Source organism: Sceloporus undulatus, chromosome 9, assembly GCF_019175285.1.
Source record: "Sceloporus undulatus isolate JIND9_A2432 ecotype Alabama chromosome 9, SceUnd_v1.1, whole genome shotgun sequence".
Lineage (NCBI taxonomy): Eukaryota > Metazoa > Chordata > Lepidosauria > Squamata > Phrynosomatidae > Sceloporus > Sceloporus undulatus.
In genome coordinates, this window is record NC_056530.1 from 5331432 (window position 1) to 5347047 (window position 15616).

The window sequence follows — 15616 nt, forward strand, 5'->3', positions numbered from 1 at the left end:
AGGACTGGTTGATATAAGCATAAAACAAATACTTACATTTATACAATGCTTCAAAACAAAGTGTACTACAATGACTCATTGTTACTCCCCCTCATCCAGATTCAAGGCAAGCCATACCATACTCATTCTTAGATAACAAGTGCAAGGAAGGACAGTGTGGTATTGGACAGGAGAGCTGTGTGGCAAGTTGTATTAGCAATGATGCAATTGAAACAAATGCTTTCGCCTCAGTGGCTGGGGAGTGGACAAGTGTTGCTACCGGTACACACATGATTCTTGCACAATCATCAATGCTAGAGCTGGAAGAGACCCCAAGAAGAGATCTTACACACTCATTGAATTCTAGAATATGAAGAGACCCCATTCTGCCATGCAGGAATACACAATCAAAGCACTCCTGGGAGATGGCTATCCTGCCTTTGATTTAAAACCTCCAAAGAAGACTTCTCTGAGGGAACATGTCCCACCATCAGGAAGTTCTTCCTAACGTTTACATGGAATCTCTTTTCCTGTAGCATGAATCCATTGCTCCAGGTCCTATTCTTTGGAGCAACAGAAAACAAGTGTGCTCCGTCCTCAATATGACATCCCTACAAATATTTAAACATGGCTATCATGTCATCTCTTAATCTTCTCAAGGCTAAACATCCCCAGCTCCCTAAGTAGCTTCTCATAGGGCATGGTTTCCAGACCTTTCACCAGTTTGGTTGTCCTCCTCTGGCCATGCTCCAGATTGTCAATATGTTGCTGGCAGTGGAGAAATACTCCTGGGAAACCCTGTGAGGTTGTAGCTTTCTGTTCCTCTCCACTCTCCTTAAAGGGTAGTGCATTTCCTAGTTTACCAGCTCTATTTCACAGCTGTGGAACAAGTGAAGTAGATTGTGACACGTTGGGACTGCTGCATCTGAAACTTTGGCCTCAGTCACATCAACAGGAACACAGACTGGGAGATCCTCTTCTGAGTTTAGGCCTGTAAGAGAAAGCTCACTTATTGGGAGCACTTCTAATCCATTGAAGCATGAAGCCAGTGTTTTCTGTGGGTTTTTCGGGCTATGTGCCCATGTTGTAGAAGAGTTTATTCCTGACGTTTCACCAGCATCTGTGGCTGGCATTTTCAGAACATGGCCACATAGCCCGAAAACCCACAGAAAACTATAGATGCTGGCCATGAAAGCCTTCAACTTCACAATGAATCCAGTGCTTCAACAGGGTTGTATATGGCTGGTGGCTGGGAAGTGGGGGAGGCAGGCTGTTTTTGAAATTGCTCCAGGCCCCTAACCACCTTCATCTCGTTCAGGTACCAGTATAACTGGTGCATCTCCATATTGGAGAAGGAGTGCAACTATTACGGTAGCTCCAGCCATTATAGCTAATGGAGAAAGATGATGAGAGCACTGAATCTACTCTGTACCTGATACTTGCTTTTTATTTAATCCCTCTCTTGTCACACATCAGTCTCAGCAGCAGATGTCCTGGAATTAACATAGGTTGAGTGTTCCTCTGTGGATTTTAATGAAGGACACTGCATCAGAAAATTTGCATAGAAATATTTTGTCAGATCTACACTGTATACTTGAGGACTCCTTTCGCTGTGTAGCTCTTGAATCACATAATTTATCTGAACCCTGAACATTTTGGCACGCTGACTGGCTATGCAGGTGGGAGATGACTATTAGTCTTGCCTTGAATTTATCCTGTCTCCATGCAGCACCATTACAGAGATCATTGTCTCCTGCCAGACTCCCTCCAGAATCCTTAAAAGTTTTGGTTCAGTAGCTGTTGCCAGAAGGATCCACCATGCAGTGCAGGACTAAGACATGGGGACACCAGGGTTTGAATTGCCACCAAGCCATAGAAAACCACTGGGTGCTTAGGCAAGTCACTCTCAACCTCAGAAGAAAGCAAAGGCAACCTCCCCTCCAACAAATCTTGACAAGGAAATCCCAAGATTCATCCTGAACGTACACAACAAAGATCTTGGTTGCCTTCACATACAACCACAGGGCCCACAAGCTTTTAGGAAACTTTTATTACACTGTTGTTTGCTCTAAGGTTTGGGATTTATCACTGGTGTAAACCATCTCATAGCATGTTTTAACTCCAAAAATCATTCCTAGCCTACATATAAGGAGCCTAAATACCAGAGAGGCACCAGGGTCATTCCTAGTACTTGAATGGGAGGTTACCAACAAATACCAGATCCTGTAAGCTGTATTTCAGGGGAAGGAACTGGCAAAGCTACCTCTGAGAAAACCCTATGAAATTCATGGGGTTGCCATAGGTTAGCAGGCAACTTGAGGGCACATGTGCGCAGACTGAAAGCTCAGAAGGCCCCAGATGCCTTGGATTACAACTCCCAAGCATCCTTGCAGCTATTAGTTTTGGGCCACATTTCTCACACTCCTCATTATCCATGTTGGCTGAGACTGGCAGACATTGCACTCCAAAACATCTGGTAGCTACAAAGTTCCTACTCATGACTGTGCAATGCAGATTTCAGGCTGACATATACTTCCCTTTCCAACATTTGTCAAGGAAAAGAACGAATTTGGCCTTTAATTCTCATGAATTCCACACTTGACATGACAAGTCTTTTTAGCCTATGGGTCCATCTCCTCCCTGAATTTTTAAAAATTAATCTAACTTCTTGTTCCTATTTAAGGAAGCTGCCATTGAATTAAGGTAACGGTACTATATTCTATAGGGCTGTGCTTCTTGAGAAGAATTTGGCTGGACTACATTTCTTTACTATACAGTAATAGTTATCACTTTGTATTAGGAAAAATTCATATGACTATCCATAGGGAAGAGACTATGTAACTCAGGGTAGAGCATCAGTTCTGCATGCATGAAGTCCTAGGGTTCAATCCTTGGCATTTCCAAGCACAGGAGGAAAGAATCCTGCTTGCAAACAAAACAGGTAGATCACTATAACAAGTATTAAAGCAACTACCCATGTTCTTCATAACTTGTGTGTATGCATGCTATGTGTTGTGTCTTACTAAAAGGTGAAGTCTTCTAAAATACAGATTTCCAAAAGAGGAAAAAAAAAAGTCAAGTTTAAAATTTATTATGTAAGAAACTTTTATAAAAAGTTTTTTTACAAAGTAAATACAACTTATTGGGTGCAGAAAAATTCACCTTCCTGCAAAATAAAAAGGTACACTGTTATCTCTATTATAGAGTTCAACCATTAAAAACCACGAGGCAAAGAGCCCTGGGGCAGTTCCATTTTCATATTCTTAGAGGAGTCCCCTTTCCCCAAAAATCAACGTTTAAAAAAACCTGTAATCCAAAATTTACACAAAAGATGAATTATCTGGCGGAATTTTGCAGTTCTTTGAAGGGTGAATTACAAATCAATTCATCTTTTTCATATGGAAGCCTGCAACTGACAGTTCATGGCGGATCTCCACACCAAAACCATGTGCAGTACAAATCGGGTGGCTCTGAGGCTGCTTCTTCTCTTCCACCCACCCACCCCCAAATATATATATATATATATATATATATATATATATATATATATATATATAAATTTTATATATATATATATATATATATATATATATAAATACCCTGCTTGGGATGCCAAGCTTTTTCCTGTGCAACGCAGCAATCTGATGATTAATCTGGATGTGGAACAGGAGGAAAGGTGGTTGCGTATTTTTATGTCTCAGCCAGCACTGTTTTGCTTTCGTGCAGACCACCCATAAAACATAGAAGATATAAAAGTCAATGGGGGGGGGTGGTCAATATCAAGGCACCGAAAATCGACTTGGGTGGTGGCACCCATGCGTCCACCAACAGTTTCTCTGGGAGATAAAGCCAACGGGTTCCTCCATTCCTGGATGCGTGAGGGTTAAATATCTGATCTTTTCTCCAGTCAAGGTCTTTTTTTCCCCTTCTCTCTTTCCCTCTATCTTCTTTCATTCTCTCTCTCTGGAGAGAACCAAGTGTCAGGATCCCACACCTGCAGCCTGAATGGGAGGAGAAAAAAGGGAGGAGGGAGGAAAAGAAAGACATGTCAGTTTCAACAACAGATCAGAGGCAGGTCTGCAGACATCCTGGCGCCAGAGAGGAAACTTCTATTTACCTCCAGCTGATAAGGAATCAGGAGCCAACACTGAAGCTGAAGCTTTGCTAATTGGCACCAAAAAAAGAAATCCCCCCTAAAACAGACAAAACTGGGGAGGGATGGTTTGCAAGGCTGCAAGGGCGGGGAGACAGAAATGGACCCTCCAGTTCCTAACTCATTACAGATGGATCTAAAATTACGGATTCAGAGGGTGGGCATGACTGTTTAGTAGTGTCTGCAGTGTGGAAGGATTGGTGGAGGGGGGAAGAGAAAAGTGCCTCTTGATTCACTGATTTCAACGGGGCTGTTTAAGCAGCTGCAGAGACTTCAAGCTATTAAAAGAATGACATTGTAAAAATAATGACTCCATTTACAGGCAAAGAAAAAAAAAAAAAAAAGAAAGAAAGAAAGAAAAGGAAAAAAAAAAGTCGGCATTCTTGACAGAGGTTTGGGAGGGGTCTGAATCACATTCTGGGATGGGGCCCTAGAGGAAGAAATGCACTCCCCCCCAAACCAAAACTGACCATACATTTTTATATATTAAGAGGATGGGGGAAAGAGATTGGGATCAAAGGCTTTCATGGCTGGCATCCACAGTTTTTGGTGGGTCTTTAGGGCTATGTGGCCATGTTGTACAAGAGTTTATTCCTGATGTTGCACCAGCATCTGTGGCTTGCATCTTCAGAGAAGATGCTAGTGAAACATCAGGAATAAACACTTCTAGAATATGGCCACACAGCCTGAAAAACCCACCAAAAGATTGGGATGATGTTCCCTTGCCAAAGTGGCGGTGCTGGTTGGCCATACCTGTTAAAAGAGGTTAGTGGCAGTGAGTCCTCTCGTCCTTAGAGCAGAGTTCTGATGCCAGTTCTGCTGCCTATGGAAAAGAAAGAAGGAAAAGGGAAGGTTAAACAACTGACCGGAGGAATAGTGAGCAGTTTTCAGAACATGAACGCATAGGACACAATGACCGAAACCCACATTTCCATAGAAGTCCTGCTGAAATCAGTAGTCTTTACTTGGGGGTTTTGTAGCAACTCACAGAATGAAGTTTACCTCTTCAATCTGGTTCTCCAGCACTTTTGCCAACCTAAGGCTGCATCTGTACTGCAGAAATAATCTGGTTTGATGTCAAATTAATTGCCATGGCTGAATGCTATGGAATTCAGGAACGCTATGGAATTCTCCTTCGGTGCTGCAACAAAATATGGGTCCCAGAACTCCATAGCATTGAGCCAAAGTGGCATCAAAGTGGATTATTTCTGCAGTTCAAATGCAGCCTAACACTCATCCAGCCCCACTGACAACAAGACTTACTCCCAAGTAAGCTTGGGTAAGTAAAACGGTTTCTTGGATTGTAGCCCCAGCAGCCTCAAGGCGAAGCTGTTCACTGCCTTGGGGCTTCCTGCATACGCACTGCAGGAATAACCCCTGTTTGACACCACTTTAAACTGCCTTTGCTCAATGCTATGGAATTCTGCTGCCACGACCAACTGCAGTTTCCATAATTTCACGTTAACACTGAGCCATGGCAGTTAAAGTGATGTCAACCTGGATTATTTTTGAAGTGCGGATGCAGCCAAAGGAGTAAGTCTTACTTTTAACAGATCTTTACTCCTGTCACTGATTTACCTCTTAAGATTTTGGAGATGGAATCCCAGCGTAAGACCAAGTCTACCCACCTCTAAGCCTTTTACTGAAATACCAAAGAGTTTCACCAAGCCCAGAGTCTAAGGGTGCATCTGTATGGTAAATATAATGCAGTTTGGCACCATTTGAAGTGCTGTAGTTCCTGTCATCTATAGTTTTGTACGGCCTCTCGCCTTCTCCACCTAAGAGTGGTGGTGCCACACGAAACTACAAATCCCAAGATTTTGCAAGGATGTGAAAGTGGCAGTTAAAGTGGTGTCAAACTGCATCAGTTCTACAGTGGAGATGCCTCTTTCAAATCTGCATGCCGACACCAGAATAAGCCAGGCATCCCTAGGGGACTCCCGAAATCATCCCAAAACTGCCACTGGCAAGGGAGTGTGTTTGTGTAGGTGTGTAGAAGTATAGGGGAATCTATATTAGGCCCTTTTGGCTGAGGCGCAGGGACAGCAAAAGCCAAGGAGGGATGGCAGAGTCGACAAATTAGTTTTTTTTTTTTTTTTTTGCTATTCACTGCGGCTGAAGGACAGTGCATCCTAGTGGTTTGAGCATTAAGACCACGACTCTGGAGACCTGGGTTCGAATGCTGGCTCGGCCATGGAAACCCACTGGGGTGACCTTGGGCAAGTCACACTTTCTTAAGCCCTAGGAAAGGGCAAAGGTAACCCCCCTCTGAACAAATCCTACCAAGAAAATCCTAAGAGAGGCTCGCCACAAATTGACTTGAAGTCACATAACAAGGAGAGGGAGGGTGCAGATGCCCGGTTAGATGATTGTCCCCCAGGCTGGTTTGTTGGCACCTAGAGGTGGCATTGCCCCTTCTGCATGCCAGCCATTGCTTTTCCCCCTTCCTTGCCAGCCTTTGTGTCTGCCAGCACCTGGCCAAGATACACACACACACACTGTTGTCTGCCTTCCAGTCGTTTCCTAACCGGGGCTTTTCTTGGCAAGGCTTCTTCAGAGGAGGTTTGCACTTGTGCTGCCCTGAGGGTGAGAGAGTGTGACTTGCCCAAGGCCGCCCAGTGGGTTCTGCGGCTGAGCCGGGATTCGAACCCTGGTCTCCCAGTGTCCGACTCACAGCGCTCAAAGCACTACACACACAAAACACACATATATAAATATACATATGTAGACACAAATACACACGCATATATGTACACATAAACATATACACACAGAGACATATACATATCTAGATACACACACACACATATACACACATGTATATATGGACACACAAACCTACATATACACACATATACATACATGTATGCCTACATACACACATATATACATATACACATATGCATATATATATATATATATATACGCATTTATGTACACATAAAGATATACCTAAGCACATATGCATATATATGCACAAACATACATATACACATAAACATACTGATATACAAGCATATATGCATAGACACAGACACACACACATGTAGACATATACACACATAGATATACATATTTGCATACATACCGACAGACATATATACAGATATGCATGCGTGTACAGATAAACATACATATGCATATACACAAACATATATATCTACACATGCATATAAATATATATATATATATATACACACACATAAACATATACGTACACACACATGCACATATACATATATATACACACACATATATACACGAACATACATGTAAATAATAATTAATTTGTTTTATTTATATACCACTATTCCAAAGATCATAGCGGTGAACAGCAAGTAAGCTAATTAGCAAGTAAGCTAATACCCACACCCATATACATACATATATAGAGATATATATTACACAGAGACCCTCCTTACTTGTAAAGAGAGGAGGGCAGCCTCTGCCGCCTCTTGCCCATTGCTGCTGCTGCTGTCCTTCTGGCCCTTGTTCTTGCTGCTGCTCTTCTTCTTCTTGGCCTGCTCCTCGAGGACGATCTGGAGGTCGAAGATGTAGTCGATGACGTGCTGCAGGATCTCCACTTGGCTGACCTTGCTGCCCTGCGGGATCCCCGGCACCAGCTCCCGCAGCTTCGAGTAGCAGTCGTTCATGTCGTAGAGGAGGCTCATGGGCTCCTCCAAGGGCGACGGGATCTTGCTGCTGCCTCCGTCGCCGCCGCCTCCGCTGCTGCCCCCGCGGGCGATGGCCAGGCTCTGCTCCGAGAGGCAGCACACCGCTTCGTAGCAGCTCCGCACCGAGCGCACCGGGCTGATGGCTTTCATGGCGCTGTATCTCAGGCACAAAGGCAGGAAAGCCACAAGGGAGGAGGAGGGGGAGGAGGATGCTGTGAACAACTGCGTCGAGTCCCTCTGCAGAGAACGCTCACCAAGGCTCGCTCGCTTGCTCGCTCTGCTCCTTCCACACAGAAAGTGCCTGCGACGTCTCCGCCTCCGCTACTTTTATAGCGGAAGGCGGAGGCCCCGCTCCTTTATGCAAAATGACCCGCCGCGAAAAGGCTGGAATGGAACGTTCGCATGCCGGCTCAACTCCAGGAGCGGTTTTCTATTGGACAGCGAAGGACATCAAAGGCAGGAGAAAGCCCCCTGATTGCAAAAGAGGGAGGGGCTTCCTTCCCATTCAGTTTAAGGCCAGTTAAATGCTCACTGGGAGGAAGGTCACACTCTCTCAGCCTCTGGGGAAGTTCAAGGACCAAACTCGCTAATCTTTTGCCAAGAAAACACCAGGATAGGGTTCCCTTGCTGTTGCTCTTGCAAAACTTTATAATGGACCCAATGCTAAACTATATAGGGCTAACCTATCCTGGGGAGTTTTCTTGGCAAGTTTTGTTCAGATTGCCATCCTCTCAGGCTGAGAGAGTGTGACTCACCCAGGATAGGTTTGTTGTTGTTGCTGCTGTTGTGTGCCTTCAAGTCTTTTTGTACGTGCATGACCCTTTGGCTACATCTGATAGAATCCCAGAATCCTAGGGTTGGAAGAGACCCCAAGAAGGGCCATCCAGTCCAACCCCATTCTGTCATGCAGGAACTCACAATCAAAGCATCCCTGAAAGATGACCATACAGCCTCTGTTTAAATTGCCCTCCTCTGAGGCTGAGAGAGTGTGACCTGACCAGCGTCAACCAGTGGGTCCATGGCCAAGCTGGGATTCGAACCCTTGGAATAAAATCCTGGCCTCCATAGTCCAACACTCCAACCACTATGCAAGGCTGCCTCTCCCGTTAAAAATTAAACAGGAGGGACATTTAAAAAAAAGATATTAGTCATAAACCTGCATTTTGTCAAGGTGTTGTTGGTGTCTTGTTCTGACACTATCTCAAGACAGAACAGCACACCAACACCTGGATAAAACCAGGTCTGCGACTAACATCATTTTAGTTTCCTCCTGAATAATCTTTAACACCTTTCTCAGATTAAGAAGCCAGTGGAGCATCCAAAACTTGCATCGTGTATTTTGTGCATCTTCCAGTGATATTATTATTATTATTATTATTTACATCTTGCCCTTTGCCCAAAACTGGGACTCAGAGCTGCTTACACTATTAAAAAAACAGTACAATTAAAAACATACAAAATTGATCCATTGAAACAGAATTAAAATATATTAAAATATAATTAAAATTAGACAGGAAGGAATTTTTTTTTTTAAAATGATGTTCATCATAGGCCTGCATTTTGTTCCTGGTGTTGCTGCTGCATTGCTGTTACCCCATCCCAACACAGAACAAATCATCATCATCATCATCATCATCATCCATTTTATGAGTAGCATAAATTTTTGAACACACAACAATGCACCGACAACACCTGGCTAAAATGTCATAGGCCTGCATTTTGTTCAAGGGGTTGTTGATGTGTTCTTGTGATCCTATCCCAACACAGAACAACACACCAACAACACTAGGACTAAATACAGGCCTGTGACTAACATCGTCATTTATGATTATTTCCATTTATGAACATTCATACATGGAAATAATAATAAATGATGACATTAGTCAGAGACCTTCATTTGCTCCAGGTGTTGTTGTGTTGTTTTGTGTTGGGATACGGCCAGAACAATGCACCCCTTGAACAAAATGCAGGCCTATGTCATTTTAGCAAGTGTTGTCAGTGTGTTGTTGTGTGTTCATAAATTTCCGCTATTCATAAATTGATGATGGTGATGATGATGATTTCAATGTATCAGTGCTAGGGAGGCAAGCTTGCAGAGAGATGGGGAGGAGGCCAGATTTCAGATACGGCCATCCTCCCTTTTCCAGCTTTAAAAGTTCAGAAGCCACCAATCCATATCATAGCAGAGACGTTTCCCAAGGTTCAAAAAATACTTTTTTCTCCAGCTTTGGGGGAGGGAATCTTAAGAACTTAGTGCCTCCTTGTTCCTCAGTTTGCTACTCATATGACCTCCAGACTTTCTGGCGTCAGGAATTATCTTGTGACCAAGTTAGAGAGTGTGTGTGTGTGTGTGCGCGCATATATATATATATATATATATATATATACTGTATATTGCAGGGAAAGCTGAGGTTATGATGGAGAAAACAGATTTGGGCCAAGAAATAATGATAGTGGAAGCCTTTATTTGAACATGTGGCGGGGTGGGCTGCGGTTGGGAATTACATCTTTTATTTGATAGGCAAACACACACACATATATACAGTACACACATAGAGGCAACAGTGAAACCATTGGCTGAGAGTGTGTGGGACTATTTGAATCTTTTATCCGACAAAAGACGGTAGTAAAAGAAAGGCACAACTCAAGAAATGATTTGGCGGGACAAAAAAAAGTGAACCTAAGGCAGGGGGGAGTGGGAAATCTGTGGCCTAAGGCCTTCCAGATGTGGTCGGTCGACAACTCCCATCATCCTGGCTGCTTACAAAGGGAATCGTGCTTCTGGGAGCGCTATTCCTCTTGCACAGAAAACATATGATGAGCATGCGCCTTATTTAGGAGGAGAAATAACAGATGTGGGTTGTTTTAATATGTAATATAATATATGCTATTTAATGTTTACATCTGATTTGTCTTTTTTAATTGATGCAGAGAGATCTTGTAACACCTTTGAGACTAACTAAAGAAAGAACTTTGCAGCATGCACTTTACTAGACTCCACCAAATACATCTGAGGGAGTAGACTGAAGTCTACAAAAGCTCCTGTTGCCAACTACTTTCTTTAGTTGGTCTCAAGGGTGCTACAAGATCTCTCTACGTACCAATTCTTCAGACTAACATGGCTATATTTTTGAAACTGATGTGTGTTTTAATTGATGTTGTTTGTTTGTTAATTGTTGTTGTCCCCCACCTCGATCCATGGGGATAATAATAATAATAATAATAATAATAATAATAATAATAATACCCACCTTGAGTCTATATTGGAAGAAAAGCGGGATATAAGAAAATAAATTATTATTATTATTATTATTATTATTATTATTATTAGTATTATTTTGTCACTGCTGCTGCTTCAGAAGCAAATGCACAAGGACTACACACTCTCCACTCCTGTTGTCTTCGTTCTGAAAGCAGTTCCGCTGAATTCAATCATTTCTTCCGACCGAAAACACACAAATGTCGATCCAATACACAAATCTGACAGGATTGTCGTTCTTTCTGTGTTATGAATTTCTTCGCTCCTTTATTGGATGTTCCTCCATTCAATGGCTTCCTCTTCAGTGAAAATATACATGAGTCTTTGCTGCTGGTAACTTCCACATGGGTCGGATGACAGTCGACATCATTCCCACCCATGATGGATGGGGATGATGGGAGTTCTAGTAGGGCACATTTGGACATCACCAGGTTGGGGAAGGCTTAGAGGAAATATGTTGTTTTGGAGGAAGGAACAAAAATCAAAGGGTGAAGGAGTTATTTTTTGGAGCAGGATTAAGGCTATGTTTTTGAATTAGGAATCCTGGGGTTTTGTACTCCAAGAGAGAGTGTGGTGTAGTGGTTTGAGCGTAGGACTAAGACTCTGGAGACCAGGGTTCGAATCCTGGTTTGCCCATGTTGGACATTGGGCAAGTCACACTTTCTCAGCCTCAGAGGATGGAAATGGTAAACTCCCTGAAAAAAACTGACAATAGGGTCACCTTGGGGTCCCTGAGAGAAAAATCTCTGGTGCCATAACAAACTACCATTCCCAGAATTCCATAGCACGGAGCCACAGCAATTAAAGTGATGTCAAACTCGATCATTTCTGCCATTTGGATGCAGCCTTTCTTGACCTCCCTGCCCCCTGCCTTCCTTTCCTGTATTCTTTTCCTCTGACATTTGCTAAGGCTTGTGCTGGGACACACCACATTGTATATACACAGTTAAACACCATCAATTTCCGTATGGATGGTTTTTTTTTGCTGTTTACCTTTCATAATGGTAAAAACCATGTTTCACTGTGTGGGTGTTTCAGTGGAACAGGCAGGGAAGAACCCTCTGGTTAAATGAAACATTTGTCAAAGAACGATGAACACCAAAACCTTCCTAGAGCAGTGGGTTTCTTTGGGTAAAGTAAACCAACAGTTATTTTGTTTGTTCTCACATCCTTTTCCTTGTTACATGCCATTCCCAAGCAAAGAGGCAATCTTGTTCTGGACCAATGATTTGCAACCTTTTATCCTCCAGATCTTTTAGACTTCAACTTCCAGAAGTCCCACCAGTCACCAGGACCACTGTCTTAAATCCTGGGAGTTGATTTAAAAGATCCAAACTGATTTGGAATTATAGTTTTTTTGTGGGTTATTTGTGCTATGTGGCCATGTTCTAGAAGAGTTTATTCCTGGCCAGACGTTTCTCTGAAGATGCCAGCCACAGATGCTGGTGAAACGTCAGAAATAAACTCTTCTAGAACATGGCCACAGAGCCCGAAAAACCCACAAAGAAACTATTGATGCCAGCCACGAAAGCCTTTGATCAACTGGAGCTTACAGTCAACCCTCAGTTGCCACAGATCATCCATAGATTCATAGAATCATGGAGTTGGAAGAGACCACAAGGGCCATCCAGTCCAACCCCATTCTGCCATGCAGGAACTCTCAACCAAAGCATACCTGACAGATGGCCATCCAGCCTCTGCTTAAAGACCTTGGTTGGATTCAACCATCCATGGCTTGAAAACATGTAAAAAAATAAGTGTACTCCAAACAGCAAATCTTGGTTTTGCTCTTTTATATCAAGAACACCATTTCACTACATCATTGTATTTAATGGGACCTGAGCATCCACAGACTTTGGTATCCAGGGGGGTCCAGGAACCAAAAGCCAACAGATATCAAGGCCCCACCATACTGTGAAGTTGGAGGCTTTCATGGCCGATGTCCATATTTTTTTGTGGGTTTTTCGGGCTGTGTGTTCTCTGACAATGCCAGCCACAGATGCTGGCGAAATGTCAGGCACAAACTCTTCTAGAACATGGCCACACGGCCCGAAAAACCCACAAAAAGCTCACTATACTTTCCGCCAAGTGTGCATCGGATTAAATTTAACCTCCTTTGGATTTCGTGGGATCAGGATACCTCTCCAAGGCCCTATCAGGACCAAAGACATGTACACAACTCCTGTTGTTGTTGCTGTTGTGTGCTTTCAAGTTGTTCCTAGCTTATGGCAACCTAAGGCAAACTGAGGAGGCTTGCCATGGCCTTCCCTTGGGGCTGAGAGCATGTGACTTGCCCAAGGCCTACTACCCACAACCCCAAAAAGGGTCTTTTTGTGTATGCATGGGCTTATTTGCCTGTTGAGCAGAGCAGCCTCTCTGAACTTTCTGTTCCTGCTCCTTTCTCTCTTCCTCTCCATTGAGCCTTGCTAGCATTCCCCCCCTTTCCTTTTCCTTTCTTTTTTTTTTATGAAAGGATGTCATTAAGGCTTTTGTTTGAACTGTTTTTGTCGAAGCCCTTTTCTCACAAGCCTATTTTCTGTGGAGGAATCTGCTCCCTTTGCCCAGCTGTGTCCCTGTCCCTCCAGCTGTGTTGATCTAAGTCCCAGCTCCAGACAGCCTGGCGCCAGCCTTGCAAACGTCATGCATTCACAGTGAGATGCGTGGCCAAGGCAACCCTTGCCGCCGCTCCAAAGCCACTGGACTGGAACCGCGCGTCGCAGCCAATCAGAAGGCGCCGGGCGGAGTCTCAACGTTCTAAAGGGGCGTGGCCTCAGGGAAGAACAGAAACTCTGCAGAGAGACGCTTCAGTCGCTGGGCCTGTATCCAGACTGGAGAAATAAACCGATTTGGCACCGCTTAACTCTTTGGCTCAAGGCTATGGAATTCTGGGAGTTGGAGTTTGTTGTGGGCGGACCCCACAACAAACTCCAATTCCCAGAATTCCATAGCCTTGAGCCAGACAACAGTTAAAGCAGTGCCAAACCAGGCTATTTCTCCAGTCTGGATGCAGCACTGCAGAAAATGATCCGGTTTGGGAGCACTTGGAAGTGCCATGGCTCAAGGCTGTGGCATTCCCAGAATGCCACAGTCTTGAGCTGTAGCACCTCTAAGTGCTCCCAAACTGGATAATTTCGGCAGTGCAGATCCAAAACACACTGGAGAAATAATCCAGTTTGAGACCGCTTGAACTGCCCCGACTCAGTGCTGGGGAATCCTGGGAATGGTAGTTTATTGTGCAATCTCTTGAGAGAAGAAGGCTCAGTGTCTCGCAAAACTACAGTACCCAGAATTCCCTAGTATTGAGTCAAACGGTTTCAAACTGGATTATTTCTGCAGTCTGTTTTGGACCCTGATCTCTATTATATTTGCTGTTGTTGCTTTGTGTTTTTAATCGGGGCCTAAAGAAAAATAGCGATAAGCAGATCTTTATTATAATAATAATATATAATTATATATTATAATTATATATACAATGGCTGAAGTGGTTTGATGGAATCTGCCTGTATCTGCAACTGCAGAAATTACCCCGTTTGGGAAGACTTGATATAATTATTATAACTATTATTATTATTTTCTTATATCCTGCCTTTCTTCCAACACAGAGACTCAAAGCCGCTATTTATTATGGTCACAGACCAGCATAAGAACAGATTATTCTGAGTTGTTTATTTCATGCTTGGCCTCCCTTTCTCCCAGAATGGGACCCAAGGCGACTCACAAACAAAACATTTAAAAAATATATCTGTTCAATAAAAGCTTTTATAAACAATTTGAAAACATCAAGTCAAAACAATATAAAATTATATCCGTTAAAAACAAAAACCCAAACCTAACTGCAACACGTACCCCGTAGAGCACATTAGATTATCTTCTGACAGATAAATGCTTATCTGTATTGGATTCGATTCCTGGCTAAGCCCTAAAACCCATTGGGTGACCTTGGGCAGGTCACACACTCTCAGCCTCAGGGGAACACATCTTCCCAAGAAAATATCATTATAGGTTCATAGCCTTTGGTGTTTCATAAGTGAGGCAGGGATGTAGCCAAGGGGGGGGGTTCTTGGGGTCCGGACCCCCCCTTCCATTAGAAAAATGAATGGTGTGTGCTGCTGCGCCGCCACACCCAAGCCCCATTATAATGGTGGCACTTAGTCTGGACCCCACCTTCCTAAAATCCTAGCTACGTCCCCGAGTGAGGATTGACTTGAAGGCACACAACAACAACAGTCTATTTATTTATTTGGTATATTTTGCTCTCTTTATGATGTATTTTGTATACTGTGCTTTTCTGTTTCATACATTAGCCCAACCTTTTCTCAATTTCCAAACAACCCATTCCCCTTAGGCATGTCTACTCAGAAGTAAGCCTAACTGTGTCAACTGAGGTTTACAGTCAGTGCCTCCGTATTCATAGATTATCCACAGATTCAGCCATCTGTGGCTTGAAAATATCTACAAATACATGAACCCCAAATAGCAATCCTTGATTTTGCTGGCCTGTGACCATAACAAATATTTATCTGTCCATCATAAAAGAATAATTCTTGGGCC

General features: G+C 43.3%; 1 protein-coding gene across 1 annotated transcript; it reads right to left on the minus strand.

Moving 5' to 3' along the window:
• Positions 1–3902: 3902 nt before the first annotated feature.
• Positions 3903–8126, minus strand: ID3 (inhibitor of DNA binding 3, HLH protein). Its single transcript, XM_042440939.1, has 3 exons — positions 7555–8126; positions 4886–4955; positions 3903–3980 (listed from the first exon to the last, which is right to left on the minus strand). The coding sequence occupies exons 1-2, from the start codon at positions 7954–7956 to the stop codon at positions 4899–4901; spliced, it is 459 nt and encodes a 152-aa protein (XP_042296873.1). The 5' UTR covers positions 7957–8126; the 3' UTR covers positions 3903–3980; positions 4886–4898.
• Between the last annotated feature and the right edge of the window lie 7490 nt (positions 8127–15616).

What these genes read in the sequence shown, in the direction of transcription:
- ID3 (XM_042440939.1), bottom strand. Translation starts at nt 7,956, where the DNA reads ATGAAAGCCATCAGCCCGGTGCGCTCGGTGCGGAGCTGCTACGAAGCG. An exon ending in CTGCCCTCCTCTCTTTACAA is followed by an intron (nt 4,956 to 7,554) that starts GTAAGGAGGGTC and finishes TCTTTTCCATAG; the next exon opens with GCAGCAGAACTGGCATCAGA.